Source organism: Rana temporaria, chromosome 10 (assembly GCF_905171775.1).
Source record: "Rana temporaria chromosome 10, aRanTem1.1, whole genome shotgun sequence".
Lineage (NCBI taxonomy): Eukaryota > Metazoa > Chordata > Amphibia > Anura > Ranidae > Rana > Rana temporaria.
The window spans coordinates 79,888,920-79,906,214 of record NC_053498.1 but is presented as its reverse complement, the minus strand read 5'-3'; the positions used below and the strand labels follow the sequence as shown (position 1 = coordinate 79,906,214).

General features: G+C 39.8%; 1 protein-coding gene across 2 annotated transcripts in view; it reads left to right on the top strand.

Moving 5' to 3' along the window:
- Positions 1-15,977, top strand: part of LOC120915226 (serine/threonine-protein kinase SBK2-like) — a 119,660-nt gene extending 103,683 nt beyond the window's left edge. For both annotated transcript variants that reach the window (XM_040325557.1, XM_040325558.1), the window contains exons 3-4: positions 2,386-2,588; positions 14,596-15,977. In XM_040325557.1, coding sequence (XP_040181491.1) covers positions 2,386-2,588; positions 14,596-15,159 — 767 coding nt within the window. In that variant the 3' untranslated portion in view covers positions 15,160-15,977. The remainder of the gene's footprint in view (positions 1-2,385; positions 2,589-14,595) is intronic.
- The last annotated feature ends 1,318 nt before the right edge of the window (positions 15,978-17,295 follow it).

The window sequence follows — 17,295 nt, the reverse complement described above, 5'->3', positions numbered from 1 at the left end:
TGGATAGTGAATAACTGATGAAAATATTTCTTCACAGTATCTTGCAATAATACAGTGCCTATTAAAGCCAACGACACTCCTCCTGTTAATTACAACACATGTCTTGACACAAACAAACAAATGTGCTCACCCCTCCATAGACCTCCATAACATAAGAAATCTGAAGCTCTCCATATGTACAGTATAACGCCTTAATAATCCAGGGGTTCCCCACAAGATACTGTGAAGAAATGTTATTAAGGGACTTTTCATTATTTACTTACTATTTATGGACTTGCTTTAATGCATTTATTTGTGTGGTGGAGAGTTTTGTGTGATTTTAAGATTTTTGAGTCTCATTCATAGCACTGCACTATATAATTGTTTTATGTATTTATTTATTTTTGTGTGAGACAATCTACATCTGTTCAGCTGGTTAATATAGGTATATGTTGTCAAAATTGATGGCACAACTATCAGCCCATCTCCACACACCAAGGTCCTAGGAGTAGTAGACTCTGAACTCTCCTTTAAGCCTCACTTCTAATCACTGTCCAAATCTTGCCACCTCAACCTCCGCAACATCTCCAAAATACGCCCCTTTCTAACCAATGACCCAACAAAACTCTTAATTCACTCCCTGGTCATCTCTCGCCTCGATTACTGCAACTCCCTCCACATTGGCTTACCTCTGCATACTCTATCCCCCCTTCGATTGATCATGAATGCTGCTGCCAGACTCATCCACCTTACCAACCGCTCTCTGCTACTCCTCTCTGTCAATCCCTCCACTGGCTTCCGCTCACCCAACAAATTAAATTCAAAATACTAACAACTACCTACAAAGCCATACACAACTCTGCCCCCAGCTACATCACTGATCTAGTCTCTAAATACCAACCTAATTGTTCTCTTCATTCTTTTTAAGACCTCCTGCTCTCTAGCTCTCTCATCACCTGCTCCCATGCTCGTCTCCAGGACTTTCCCAGAGCCTCTTCAAGCCTATGGAACTCCTTACCCCAATATGTCCGCCTATCGCCTTCTCTATTAGCTTTTAGAGGATCCCTGAAAACCCTCCTTTTCAGAGAGGCCTATCCTACCCACACCTAAGAACTGTATTTTCATTTTGTCCATCTGATCATCCCCCACAGCTACTGCCCTTTGTTCCACTTGACTCTCCCTTCTAGACTGTAAGCTCTAAGGAGCAGGGCCCTCTGATCCCTCCTGTATTGAATTGTATTGTAACTGTACTGTCTTCCCTGATGTTGTAAAGCGCTGAGCAAACTGTTGGCGCTATATAAATACTGTATAATAATAATAATAATAATAATAATGTATAGTGTGATTTCACTGCATGATCCTTTTGTCTGTTTGTTTATTTTTATAATAAAAATGCTCAATATGGTCAAAGTATATGGGCTATAAAAACCTAACAGTATGGTCCAAAGAATGTGCACACAATTCCTAATTATCCATTCGAGGTAATTCCAGTGTAGGATACTGTTAAGGCTACAAAATACTAAGAAACTGTTGACAATTGTAAACTTACAATTTCACGAAAACAGTTTGGGAAAGCCCCTTTTCTGTTTGATCAGGACTTCTAGTGCACAAAACCAGCACCATAAAGATGATTAATTTGATTATATTTGTCGCATACTATACATGCAAAAATCTTAATTTTTGTCAATAAAATTACTTAAACCCCCAGAACAATATATATTTTCTAAAAGCAGAGGCCCTAGAATTAAAAGGTGATAGCTGCAAGTTTTTATGTCACATGATATTTGTGCAACTGTTCATTAAACTAAATATAAATAATACATTTTCAGCAAAAAATATAATAAAATGAATTTTAGTGGAAAAACACACCATATAATACACATTTTTGGTTAAAATATAAAAGATGAAAGTTATATCAAGTAAATAGATGCCAAAGATTCCATGTCTTAAAATCATTGTTTAGGAATGGGATATCCAGAAAGCTCATGTGATGGTCAGATGTCTGCAAACGTTTGGCCATATAATGTACATGAAATACCCCTCAGGAAAAATAAATAACATAATATTTTGTGATATTACAATGAGAAATAAAACTAAAAACCTTTTCTGACCAGGGTTTGTATATACGTAGTTGATGCACTTGCATGGGATGAGCTGGTGTAATACTGAGCTGTGTGTCCATCTCTGTCTGCTACAGGCACCAAAAATTGCTTATACTGTACATTTGTATGGTTTTTTTTTTACATGTAGACTAAGTTAGATTTTGACAAGGTTAACAAGTTAGTTTATTACTAAGCTATTAACAATAGAAAATGTATTGTGCATCAAGTATTAGTTTATAATATCTTTTTATATCCATATGTCTTTAAAAAAAAATCTCACTTTTTTTGTATATTTATTTCACAGGAACACCTATGGCTTTAAAGCTTCTTTCAAAAACTTTAACCAAGAGACAGAACTTCCTGTATGAATACTGTGTGGCTCTATCCCTATCTACTCACCCAAATATCATTGGCATGTTCGGCATTGCATTTGAATCTTCTGAGCACTATGGTTTCCTGTATGAAGCTGCCCTGCAAAAAGATCTTATTTCCATTATAAAACCAAGCGTAAGATAATATTATATTTTTGATGTAACATTTTTATTGTGATATAATATGGATATTGTTTGTAAAATATTATAATATGTTAAAGGATCATATGGGCAATAGAGAAAAATTAGGTAAACTATGGGGAGGAACAATAATTTGTAATGAAAGGATCCATTTACACTATATTACCAAAAGTATTGGGAAATCTGCCTTTACACAACCTTAATGGCATCCCAATCTTAGTCCGTAGGGTTCAATATTGATTTGGCCCACCCTTTGAAGCTATAACAGCTTTAACTCTTCTGGGAACGCTGTCCACAAGGTTTAGGAGTTTGCCTATGGGAATTTTTGACCATTCTTCCAGAAGCACATTTGTGAGGTCAGGCACTGATGTTGGAGAGAATGCCTGGCCCATAGTCTGTGCTCTAATTCATTCCAAAGCTCAAATCATGGTCCATAAAGACATGGATGAGCGAGTTTGGGGTGTAGTAACTTGACTGGGCTGCGCATTTCTGGAAGAATGGTCAGACATTCCCATAGACACACTCCTAAACATTGTGGACAGCCTTCCCAGAAGAGTTGAAGCTGTTATACCTGCAAAGAGTGGGCAAACACAATATTGTACCTTACGGACTACTGGGATTGTGCGTGTAAAGGCAAAACTTCATGTGCGTGTAAAGGCAGGCGTCCCAATACGTTTGGTTATATAGTGTATATGCTTAGTCCTGTTGACTGAGAAGGTGATCTGTTAAATAAAGCCACTGAAACTTAGTATTAAAAATACTTTAAAGGTAAAAGTAGAACTATGAACATAATTGTTTTTCATTTAGAAAAGAGTAAGGGAGGGTTATAACCACTGTCAGTTTGTTTTTTGCCATCTCTGTCTCACTGGGAAGATTTACCTTTACTTCCCATCCCATAGCCAAAACAGAAAGTGAGGGGAAATCCCTGCAAATTAAGAAATTCCTTTGAGGACACTTAAGTCACCTGAACCAGTTTCCCTATTGTGAGAATTCCTCTTTATAACTTTTCTGGGGACCACCCAAAATTTGTGATTTTATTTTACTATCACTTTTAATGCTAATGGTAAACAGAACAAAGTTTTACCTATAGTTATACAGTTGCAATAAAAAGTATGTGAACCCTTTTGGAATTATATGGATTTCTGCACAAATTGGTCATAAAATGTGATTTGATCTTCATCTAAGTCACAACAATAGACAATCACAGTCTACTTAAACTAATAACACACAAAGAATTAAGAGCCGGTTCACACTGGGGCGACTTGCCATCCGACTTCATGTCGCCTCAAGTCGTCCCAAGTCGTGCTGTAGAGAAAAACAATGGAAGTGAATGGGAGCAGTGTTAATACACACAACTCAAGGCGATCTGACTTCAGAAAAGGTTCCTGTACTACTTCAATCCAACTTGTAGGCGATTTGTACCCATTGATTTCAATGGAAGTCGCCTCAGAAGTCGGATCACTGTCTTAACTGAAGCTACTTTCCAGGAAGATAACATACATTTCTCAGGCAAACCTCTCCCTCCCCCTCCCTCCCCCAGAGCTGATGGTTGTTTTATTGGCCACTGGAATGTCTCCTGTCCTGGAAATGACTTCAAGTCGTGTTGTAAATCTCCCCAGATCGCCCTGTGGTTCATGCTCAAGTCGTGTTGGAGTTGCTTCTGAAAGTCGTGCTGGAAGTCGTGTCGCCCTAGTGTGAACCGACTCTTACTGTCACCATGTTTTTATTGAACACACCATGCAAACATTCACAGTGCAGGTGGAAAAAGTATGTGAACCCTTGGATTTAATAACTGGTTGAACCTCCTTTGGCAGCAATAACTTCAACCAAACGTTTCCTGTAGTTGCAGATCAGACGTGCACAACGGTCAGGAGTAATTCTTGACCATTCCTCTTTACAGAAATGTTTCAGTTCAGCAATATTCTTGGGATGTCTGGTGTGAATCGCTTTCTTGAGGTCATGCCACAGCATCTCAATTGGGTTGAGGTCAGGACTCTGACTGGGCCACTCCAGAAGGCGTATTTTCTTTTGTTTAAGCCATTCTGTTGTTCGTAAAAAACATCAAATACGCGGGGTCACATGTAATTTAAATAAAACACGCCCAAATCATCCACATTTGAATTAGGCGGGCTTACGCCGACACACATACGTTATGCTGCCGTAACATAGGGTGCAAGTTCTTTCTGAATACGGAAATTGCGCCCTAATTTACGGCGGCGTAACGTATCTGCGATACGTTACACCCACCGATAGATAGACAATTCTATCTGAATCCGGGCCTGTGATTGTCTATTGTTGTGACTTAGATGAAGATCAGATCACATTTTATGACCAATTTGTGCAGAAATCCATATAATTCCAAAAGGGTTCACATACTTTTCATTGCAACTGTACTTTAGGTTCACCTTTTGGGAAAAAGGTAATAAATACACATATTTTCGCAGTAACAAAAATGTGCATTTATATTTTCTTTCCCCTTAGGTGCTTGCAAATCATTGCACCTGTGATTAGTGGATCGTGGTTGCACTGTCAGGATCCAACAGCCTGCAGACAAGCAGGATTAGGGGTGTGGGACAGGTCTGGAGCATGTTACACATTATACCCATTTTTTTATTCCAAATAAAACATTTTATTGAGAAAATTAAATAAGATAACATGGTACATTGTACAGGTTGTTTCATCATACATGGTACATCAACATTGGTTGAAAGCATCCATAAGAATGTATTAAGTCAGGTCTCACTATTTAGTGTCGAGTGTACTACATGCAGAGTTTACTTTGTATGTAGGTCAGAAATTCTATATTTCTTTAGATGTAACAGACCACGGGGAGAGGTATTGAGTATTGATACTCGGTTGGGAATAGCTGTGTTTAAATGGTTAATATAGTATTGCGTCATTCTCAGCAGGTTAGGAGATTGTGGTCTTATGGGGGTCAGTGTGGTGTGTCGTGGGAAGTTCCTATTTGGGGTATGCGAGGTATGTTTGTCTTAAGTAACGTGATGAAACCTAGGGATTCAGTCCAAGGGGTAGGGGAAATGACTGGTGGGGGTGCTGGCAGGGGGGGTGGGGGAATGTTGACATGGGGGTATATGTAGTTGGAGAGGCTTCTGGGAAGTGGAGAGAGAAAGAGAGGGGCTGTGGGGGTAAAGTATAGAGGTGGGGATAAGGGTGAAAGCATATGGAAATGGTATTAGCAACCGGCTCTTGCTTCTCTCCCCGGGAATCCAATCCTGTTTGGTCTGTTTTTTTAGGTTTGTGGGGAGGAGGCGGTCTTTCTAGTAATGAGGTCCAGTATTCCAAAAGTAATTATAGGAGCATTACACCCAATTTAGTACCTTTCCTACAGAAGAAACATCTCCAGTAAGACTGAACATTTTTAAGGCTGGATCGGAGAGCTTTCAGATATGTTGCGATCGCCGCCGGGCACCCGTGATCGCTCGTTACAGAGCGAGAAGCTCCCGGTCCTGTCAGGGGGGAAAATGTCCTATTGTCTGTTCATACAATGTATGAACAGCGATTTGTCATTTCCATATGTCAGTCCACCCCCCCCCCCCCTTCAGTTAGAAAACACCCAGGGAACAATATTAACCCCTTCCTCGCCCCCTAGTGTTAACTGCCAGTAGCATTTTTATAGTAATCCAATGCATTTTTATAGCATTGATCGCTATACAAGTGCCAATGGTCCCAAAAATGTGTCCGAAGTGTCCGCCATAATGTCGCAGAACCGATAAAAATCGCTGTCATTACTAGTAAAAAAAAAATATTAAGAAAAATGCCATAAAACTATCCCCTATTTTGTAAACGCTATAACTTTTGCGCAAACCAATCAATAAACGCTTATTGCGATTTTTTTTACAAAAAATATGTAGACGAATACGTATCGGCCTAAACTAAGGAAAAAAATTGTTTTTTTATATATTTTTGGGGGATATTTATTATAGTAAAAAGTAAACAATATTAATTTTTTTCAAAATTGTCGCTCTATTTTTGTTTATAGAGCAAAAACTAAAAACCGCAGAGGTGATCAAATACCACCAAAAGAAAGCTCTATTTGTGGGAAAAAAAGGACGTCAATTTTGTTTGGGAGCCATGTCGCACGACCGCGCAATTGTCAGTTAAAGCGATGCAGTGCCGAATCGCAAAAAGTGGCCTGGTCTTTGACCAGCAATATGGTCCGGGGGTTAAGTGGTTAAACCTCAAATATGAAAAATTTACAAAACACATCCCACTATAGTGTGTACTGACCTGAAATCAAAGCACCAAGTCCGGTTCTTGCTCTATTTGCATGACTCACTCTTAATAGATTAAGCTGACACCTCAGCCTCCCGCCTATAACACATAGTAGATGACTCATACCCATGTCTCTATGTTTCCCTGATCCTGTGGGAGGAGGTGGGTGCTGCTGAGAAAAATGCTTTCATCTATGTGTTGTAGAAAGTTGTACAGGACAGATGGCTGCAGATAATCAGGTACAACTTATGTAGGAGGATTTTTACATAATTTGAAGCTAGTCACTTCACTGGATATGTGTAAGGGTTTACAACCACTTAAAAAAATTACTGTAAAGCACAAAGTCAAAACATGAATTCTTACTAACATAACACACAAAGAAGTCCAATATAGCATAATAGTATCACAGCACACTGTATTAAACTCCAACGTGAACTAACTGAAAGACCGTTAGACTTCAGTTCAAATCCCCACCCAACAGCTACACCCCTTTGACATGTTTCACCCACATTGAGCTTATTCGTAGAGGACATAGTGGACACATAAAGGACGCAAAAAGGTCCAGTTACACCTGAATAAAAATAAAATAGATAAATAACCAAGCCTGGATGACATCCATCCTTGTGTACTATGTTAGTTAAGAAATAGAAAGTCAAAATTTTCATAGATTTTTAACTAGGGAACCCCATTAGGCTGGCATACAATTAGTGCCATGCCATTATTTAGGGAGTGTAAAAAGCTAGGAAAAGGTAACTACTAGCCAGTAATCCAGACACCGGAAACATAGATCATGTTTACCTACCAAGATCATGCGTGGCAATGTTATTGATGTGATTTATTTGAACTTGAAGGTTTGGTACCAAAGTTGAGGATGCAAATATAAGGGAATATTTTGTACCTAAGTAAAGGAAATAATAAGGAAGAAGAAAATATTAGTTTTTAATTAAATATGTTTATGCTGGGCTACTATTGTACTATTGATCTTATAAGTTTAACAAGAAACTGAGTGCTAAAAGCTGTGCCTAAACAAATACAAGCATAAAGCAATTGACTGATCACCAGCTTTGCCTATTGGTAGTCTTAAATACATATGCAATTCATATGCAATGGACTTTAAATGAGAAATAAATAAATGAATTGAATCTGATTGCCTTTTATAGGCTTAGCTTTCAAAATCCAGTTCCTCTTTAAATTTATTAGATCAATAGTAAAATGAAAACATTTAAGGCCTGTTAAACACTTTGGATAGCCCAACATAAACATGTTCCATTAAAAATTACCGTTTGTCAGGAACTACAGCCCTTGATAAGACAAGGCTGCATTTGACCTGCTTTTCTGATTTTCAAATACACCGTAAATGCCCAAAGCAGCCAAAGAAACGCAGATCAATGCAAACCAGATTATATGCAGCCTCAGAAAACTGACATTTGTACTGCTTAATTAAAATTTATGGGATTTTTCTGGCCTGCGTTTGACATGTATTCCAAAAAATGATGCCTATCAACAGAGCCAGATTAGGGTAACAGATGCCCTAGCCAAAACTAAACAAGTTTGAGCCCCTCTTCCCCTACATTGCTTAACTGACAAGACAGTAAAGGCTCGAAAAGTACTGTACGTGAAATAAAACTTCCAGAATTCATAAACCTTCTCCAAGGCAGCTCCAGGCTAGATCCCAAAACTGTAATACACAAAAACATTTTCATTTTATTCCTTTAACAGATTGGGCATGTATCAATAGCATGTAACCGAGTGTGGTGTTTGTTAGGGGGTGTTGTTTTGAGAATGGGCCCCCAAAGTGTTTTGTAAATGTAGGAAATATATCAAAGTCCAACCATTTACCCTACAGACCATGATATACAAGTGATACAATTATAATTTTTTTAAGTTCGTAAGAAATTTTAACTTCCTATATCTTATTGTGTGTACCCTTTATGGTAGAGCTTTCCTCCTGATATTCCAGGAAGAGCGCTAGAGAAACAAGTTCAGAAACTTGGCTGAGAAATGGAAAGATCTGCAAGAGTGATGAGTGCTATATATGCTCTAACAGACAGACAGACCTCTTAGACCTTACCATCATTTCTAAAACATCGAACCATACAGTGAAATGTCCGCAACTAGTATTTAATTTCCAGAAGATCACAGGAGAGATTAGACCTTGGCGTGAATCCCAAGGTAGCTCTTTGAGAAAAAAAATGACAACCTGTCAATAACAGACAAGTTCAATTAACGAATATCTCATGCATGTGGCTTTGCTGCCAACCATTGCTGGTCTTTCTGTGTGTAGATAATTACTCATTAGACATAAATAAAAAAATCTACTGCAGATGTTGATGGAACAATAGAAATGGAATTTAGCTTCCTTTTTTTTGTAAATTGTGTGTACCATCAATGACCTAATGTATTACAGATATATATATACATCAAGTTAGATACTGTACGTATTCAGCTATACATGCAAATAAACAATACATTTTATATTTAGGGGTGGCAAGCCTGTACAGTTATAAATGATATATATGAGATAAGTCTAATAAGATATATGCACCCAAGCAAAGTGACAACTACCATTTTTTTTTAAATGCGTTTACTGGTATGTACTATATGCACCTAAACATACACCCGTGTAGAATAAAATGTAATAGTCAGGCAGTCAACAGTTCTGAGGTTGTCAGTGATGTATATGTTAGAAGGCTGGCCGGAGGAGGAGTCTGGGGGAGTATATATCCTCCCTCCTCTGGTGTGTCCCTCGTCGGCTCGTCTTCCTGGTTCCTGGTCAGCTGACGTGCGTCACTTCCACCGCGACCTCTGACGTCATTCCCAGGTGCGGTCTAGCGTAAAAGGAAGTTGCGTTTCGTGGGCTCCGGTGCTTCTCCATGCCTCGGGTTTCTCAGGTATCGGGGGGGGGGGGGGGGTTGCTCTGCATAAAGATGGCTTAGTCTATAAGAAGATTGCCAAGACCCTGAAATTGAGCTGCAGCACGGTGGTCAAGACCATACAGCGGTTTAACAGGACAGGTTACACTCAGAACAGGCTTCATCATGGTCCACCAAAGAAGTTGAGTGCACATGCTCAGCATCATATCCAGAGGGAAAAATCTTTGGGAAATATACATATGAGTGCTGCCAGCATTGCTGCAGAGTTTGAAGGGGGTGGGAGGTCAGCCTGTCAGTGCTCAGACTATACGCCACACACTGCATCAAATTGGTCTGCATGGCTGTCGTCCCTCTTCTTAAAATGATGCACAAGAAAGCCTGCAATCAGTTTGCTGAAGACAAGCAGACTAAGGACATGGATTACTGGAACCATGTCCTGTGGTCTGTTGAGACCAAGATAAACGTATTTGGTTCAAATGGTGTCAAGCGTGTGTAGCAGTATCCATGAGTACAAAGACAAGTGTGTCATGCCTACAGTCAAGCATGGTGATAGGAGTGTCATGGCCTGTGGCTGCATGAGTGCTGACGGCACTGGGGAGCTACAGTTCATTGAGGGAACCATGAATGCCAACGTGTACTGTGACATACTGAAGTAGAGCAGGACCCCCTCCCTTCGGAGACTGGGCAGTATTTCAACATGATAATGACCCCAAACACATCTCCGAGATGACCACCGCCTTGATAAAGAAGCTGAGGGTAAAGGTGATGGACTGGCCAAACAAGTCTCCAGACCTTAACCCTATTGAGCATCTGTGGAGCATCCTCAAATGGAAGTTGGAGGAGCGCAAGGTCTCTAACATCCACCATCTCTGTGATATCGTTGTGGAGGAGTGGAAGAGGACTCCAGTGGCAACTTATGAAGTGCTGGTGAACTCCATGCCCAAGAGGGTTAAAGGGGTTGTGAAGGTAAAAAAAATCCCTAAAAAGCTTCCTTTACCTTAGTGCAGTCCTCCTTCACTTACCTCATCCTTCAATTTTGCTTTTAAATGTCCTTATTTCTTCTGAGAAATCCTCACTTCACCTGTTCTTCTGTCTGTAACTCCACACAGTAATGCAAGGCTTTCTCCCTGATGTGGAGAAAGCCTCTTGAGGGGGGAGGGGGCGAGCAGGAGTGTCAGGAAGCCCACTAACACACAGCTCCTTTCTCTATCTGCAAATTAGAGAGTGTCCTGACTTGCATGCTCGCCCCCTCCCCCCTCAAGAGTCTTTCTCCACACCCGGGAAAAAGCCTTACATTACTGTGTGTAGTTACAGACAGAAGAACAGGAAGTGAGGATTTCTCAGAAGAAATAAGGACATTTAAAAGCAAAATCGAAGGATGAGGTAAGTGAAGGAAGACTGCACTAAGGTAAAGGAAGCTATTTAGGAAAAAAAATTACCATTACAACCCCTTTGAGGCAGTGCTGGAAAATAATGGTGGCCACACAACATATTGACACTTTGGGCCCAATTTGGACATTTTCACTTAGGGCTTTACTCACTTTTGTTGCCAGCAGTTTAGACATTAATGAGGGTGTGTTGAGTTATTTTTAGGGAACAGAAAATTTACACTGTGCAGCCTGGGTCCAAGAATAAAATACCCCCCGGAGCGACACCAGAGCCAATGTGTGTGGTCGGTGATCTCTCTCCTCCTCCAGTCAGACCCATCCCCCCACAGTTAAGAAACACCTTCCAGGGAACACATTTAACCCTTGATCTCCCTCAGTGTTAACCCCTTCCCTGCCAGTGACATTTACACAGTGCATTTTCGCCATTATTAGTAAAAAAAATGCCATTAATCTAGGTCCTATTTTGTAGACGCTATAACTTTTGCGCAAACTAATCAATGTACGCTAATTGCATTGTTTTACCAAAAATATGTAGAATACATTTTGGCCTAAACTGATGAACAAATTTGTTTTTATTTATTTATTTGAATATTTATTGTAGCAAAAAGTTAAAAATTATAGTTATTTTTTTCAAAATTGATCAAATTGTTCAAATGCCACCAAAAGAAAGCTCTATTTGTGGGAAAAAGGGACATCAATTTTGTTTGGGTACAATGTTGCACAACCGTGCAATTGTCAGTTAAAACGTGTGTAAGTGGTTAATCAGGGCTGGGAAAAGCAAGGCACTCTCAGGCTGTCATGTCTCATACAATTTCTTTTTTTTTGTTTACAAACTTTTATTGCAAAAGATAGAGAGCGGTACATAGTTGAATATATATGAAAATACAGCATAATTACAAAAGTTGCGGTAAGTTCATATCAGAAACAGAAATATAATATGACACAGCAAAGCAATTGGGGTTAACAGGCTTCTTTTAGAGATGGGAAAAAACCATGGAGGATCTTGAAAGAATATTGAGGGAAGCCATGTTAAAAGGAACGTGGTATAATAATGGAATTAGTTTGTATTAAAAAAGAGAGGTGAATATTCAGACCAGGGGGACCATTTATTGTTGAAAATGTGCATGGTGTTTTGTAGAGTATGGGAGATTTTTTCCATCAAATTTATCTCGTTAATCCTGTGTTTGAGTGGATTTAGGAGTATTATTGGAGATTTCCATTGAGATGCAATCAGCCAGTGTATGGCTACACAGATTGTATGGATGAGTCTCATATGGCATGTAGAAAGGTCCGTGATGGGGGAGAAAAGTAAACAGTTATGTATTGTAAGGGTGATTGGTTTATCTGAAATTTTGGAGGCGAAGCCTTCAAGCTGTAGCCAAACATTCTTGACCTTATCGCAAGACCAGAAAATGTGAGGGAAAGAACCTGATTCATCACATCCTCTAAAGCATGAGCATGAGTCTCATACAATTTCTGAGGTGTGTTTATACTTACAGTTTTGATTCAGACTCCTGCAAACAATGCTGTTATGGGGAACTTACTGGTGGCAGAATGGACAGGGTGAGGGACAATGCCAACTTCCGAGCCTCCAGAACATGGACACAGCAACAGGCTGCAACACCTCAGGCAATGGCAGGTGCTGTGCAGGTGGACTGTGGACAGCTGCTCAACTCACACTCACAGGCAAAGGCAGCTCACAGACAGAGGCAGCTCACAGGCACAGGCATCTCACAGGCACAGGCAGCTCACAGGCACAGGCACAGGCAGAGGCAGCAGCACAGGCACAGGCAGAGGCAGCAGCACAGGCACAGGCAGAGGCAGCAGCACAGGCAGAGGCAGCAGCACAGGCACAGGCAGAGGCAACTCTCTTCAGACTTGCTCCCTTCTTTCAGGCTCTGAGCCATGCTGAAGAAGATGGAAGAGGTGGGTGTAGCTAAGGCACAGAGGCTGAGTGCTCTGAATGCTGGGGCAGCCACAGCCTCTGACATCACTGCTTGCATAAACGCTGAGCAGCAGGCAATTATAGCAACCATTGCTCGCTTGCCCCCCCCTTCCTGACCTTATGGGCTGCATGCTCAGATAAGGGTCAGGTATAGATCTTGGGGGGACCTTCACACCATTTTTTTTCGTGGGGTGTTCCCCTTAGGATCCATACAAGACCAAAGTCTCTGGTATCGTCTTGTGAGGGACCTCACGCAAAAAATTTTTTTTACATTTTGGCAGGGTTCCCCTTCATGATTCTCAGCACACAAGTCGCACCACAAGTCGGATCATCTTGATCCGACTTCTGGTGAGACTTCTATTCAAATCAATGGGCTACAGTATGGAATCATTGATTTTGAATAGAGGCAGAGAAACGCTGGGCGAGGTTTAACACTGTGTATACAGCGTAAAGCCTCGTTAAATCACGTTTAACACCGTTTACCTGCATCTGGCGTTTTTACAGCTCTAGCACTGGAACCTCAGAACACGCTGTTCCTGTTTTTTTTTGGAGCTTAAAAATGCCTATGCCACCTACAGCTGCTAAACACCTTGGTGGGCATGAGGCCATAGGCTAACATGGAGAGGCATTTTTAAGCTGTGAAAAATGCTCCTAAAAGTGCCTGTAAAAACGTCCATGGGCATGAGGCCTTACAGTTATAAATCACCCTGCTTTAGAAAAAGAGTATGTCCTACTCGATAGGTGATTTTCTCTCACTTTGGAGAAATATTCCTTTGTTTCCTGGTATGCGTCCATGACAAGACATAAAAAAGGAAATCTCCTCAATGGAACGTATTCCTCAACGAATGCCACGTACACACAATCGTTTTTCATGACGTGAAAAACGGTCGTGTGTAGGCTTTAACGACGGGAAAAAACACGCATGCTCAGAAGCAAGTTATGATACAGGAGCACTTGTTCTGGTAAAACTAGCATTTGTAATGGAGATAGTACATTTGTCAGGCTGTAACAGACTGAAAAGCACGAAGACTGAAAAGCGCGAATCGTCTCTCACCAAACTTTTACTAACACAAAATCAGCAAAAGCCACCCAAAGGGTGGCGCCATCTGATTGGAACTTCCCCTTTATAGTGTCGTCGTACGTGTTGTATTTCGCCACGCTTTGCTCGAGCATTTTTTTTCACGATCGTGTGTATGCAAGGCAGGCTTGACAAGAATCACGTTGAGAAAAACGTTGTTTTTTCTAGGACATTAAAAACGGTCGTGTGTACGCGGCATTACAGGTGTTTTACCATTCCTTTATCTATCAAAACCTAAAACAATGGTTTGGCTTTATATATATATATATATATATATATATATATATATATATATATATATATATATATATATATATATTATTTTTAGTCTAAAGAACTAAAGTTTTTTGTATTTGTCAATGTTAACATATATTTCAAATGGAAGATTAGCAGAATTTTCAGGTTTAAGAAGTCTGGTTGATAATTGTATTTTACACCCTCCAGGTATTGGTATTGATATTTGTGTTGCTTGTATGTTTTAACAGGAAGGAGTACCAGAACAAACCGCCAAGAAGGTCACTAGTCAGCTAGTGAGTGCCCTTGAATTTATCCACAGCAGAGGCCTGGTTTATCGAGATGTAAAACCTGAAAATGTGCTTCTTTTTGGTACGGATTGTCAAAGAATCAAACTTACAGATTTTGGACTGACTCGTCCTAAAGGCACCCTGCTTAAACTTGTGTCTGGTATAATTCCTTACACAGCACCTGAATTAAGCAACTCTCAGAATGGAGAGGCAGTTCCCATTGATTTTACTCTAGATACATGGGCCTTTGGAGTTCTTCTCTTTTGTTTGATGACAGGATACTTTCCTTGGGAGAAAACACTACGGTCTGACCCATTTTTTGAAGATTTTATAATGTGGCAGCAAACTGGCAGTCATGAAGAGCTATCTTGGCATTGGAGGAAATTGACATTTGAGGCTATGGATATGCTCAGGCAGTTATTGGCACTGAACCCCTCTGAAAGGAGTTCAGTCAACAAAGCTTTAAAATATCTGAACTATCCATGGATAGTGGATAACTGGAAATCATTGCAAGAATTAAAATAATTTGTCTGCTTTGTACATATCTTGAAACAGGCTTGATTTATGATAGCATAATGACATAAATCATTAGAATACTAACATCTATAATTTCTCAGTATACGCCATTTCTTATTTTGAGTTCTTCAGTCTATTTCTTGACCAAAATCCACCAACTTTTCCAGCCACAGACAAAACTTTAGTTGCAAAACTGCTCTTTTACTCACTGGAGCGTGAAATACATAGAGTTTTCTGATTAGTGAACGTGCCCCTGAAATATTTTGGATGCCATTTTGTTTTTGTGTATGTCAACCAAGATAGTGCCAGATTCTTAGTCACAAAGATCTCTTTGGTAGAAGTAAAGGAAATCGCATTAGTGAGTGTATTGATGCAGTAGGTGGCTGATGCTGCTGGTGGATTGTAGACTGAAGGGGGACAATACTCAATTACTGTCACTACTTTCAATCATCACCATCTAAGAACACTAGTTGTAGGAAGTCATAGCACTCCCCACTAGTTTATTACAGAATGGATAATTGTGATAGGTATGTCACAGACATTAAAACAGTGGACCAGAAAGCACGGCAGGAACCATATTTTTATTTTCTTAAGGATGGTAATACCAAGTGCAGTTTTCTTTCCATTTTCACATACCTTTGAATCATTATATAGACAATATTATACACTAACAGTAGCTTTGCCTGTCTACCAAGTTCTTTTGTAGAAAATAGTGATGTGTTTAGAAATTTGACTAGAGTTCCCATTTGGCTGACAGTATGTATGTCAAATGTCACCTGGTAAAATGTTTTGTAACATTTGAAATTAAAATTAAGATATGCGTTACATTTTAATGTCTTTTTAGTCATTTTTTCCGGTAATCCAAGTTACTAAATTAAAACGAAAATAGATACAAGTGTTTACTAAATCAGTATCCATTAGGTGATAATAAACATTTAATAGACTCCATAGTTCTGTCTTACAGCAGAATCTTGTAAAACACAGGCGAGGTGTGAGTAATGGTGTTTCTACAACTGTAAGTATGGCAAGAAGATTGGCTGACATATACGTTTACAGCAAGTTACAGAGCACAGCTTAACCATGCCCCTTATGTTTTCTTTAAACTCAACATGAGTAAAGACACTTGGGCTGATTTACTAAAGAATAAGAGACAATAAATTGAATATTCAATGTGATAAGCAAATTCCCGTGTACTTTAAATATTCCAGAAGTGAATATGTGAGGTCAGGCACTGATGTTGGACTAGAAGGCCTGGCTCGCAGTCTCCGCTCTAATTTATCCCAAAGGTGTTCTATCGTGTTGAGGTCAGGACTCTGTGCCGGCCAATCAAGTTCCTCCACCCCAAACTTGCTCATCCTGTCTTTATGAACCTTGCTTTGTGCAATGGTGTGCAGTCATGTTGAAACAGGAAGGGTCCATCCCCAAACTGTTTCCACAAAGTTGGGAGCATGAAAATTGTCCACAACAGTTCCCTTCACTGGAACTAAGGGGCCCAACCCCTGAAAAAAAACCACACACCATAATGCCCCCTCAACCAAATGATTTGGACCAGTGCACAAAGCAAGGTCCATAAAGACATGGATGAGTGAGTTTGGGATGGAGGAACTTGACTGGCCTCAACCTGACAGAACATGTTTGGGCTGATTTAAAGCAGAGACGTCGAGCAAGGCCTTTTCGTCCAACATCATGGCCTGACCTCTCAAACGCACTTCTGGAAAAATTGGTCAAACATTCGCATAGACACACTGCTAAATCTTGTGGTGAGCCCTCCCAGAAGAGTTGAAACGGTTATAGCTGCAAAGGATGGGCCCACGCAATACTGAAACCTACGGACTAAGACTGGGATGCCATTAAAGTTTATGTGTGTGTAAAGGCAGGTGTCCCAATACTTTTATACAATGTAGTGTAGTTAACATTAAAAACACATGGCACATGTATCATTCAACATTAGTACAGTATTCAAGAACATCTGATTAGGGCAACAAATGAGTACCATACCTGTAATATTTACCTTTAAAGTTCATGTACGTGTAAAGGTAGGCATCCCAATACTTTTGACAATATAGTGTATATGGATTTTTCACTTTGAGAGATTTATAAGAAAAAAAAAACATAAAACAAACTAGTTTTGCTTTCTTTTTATTA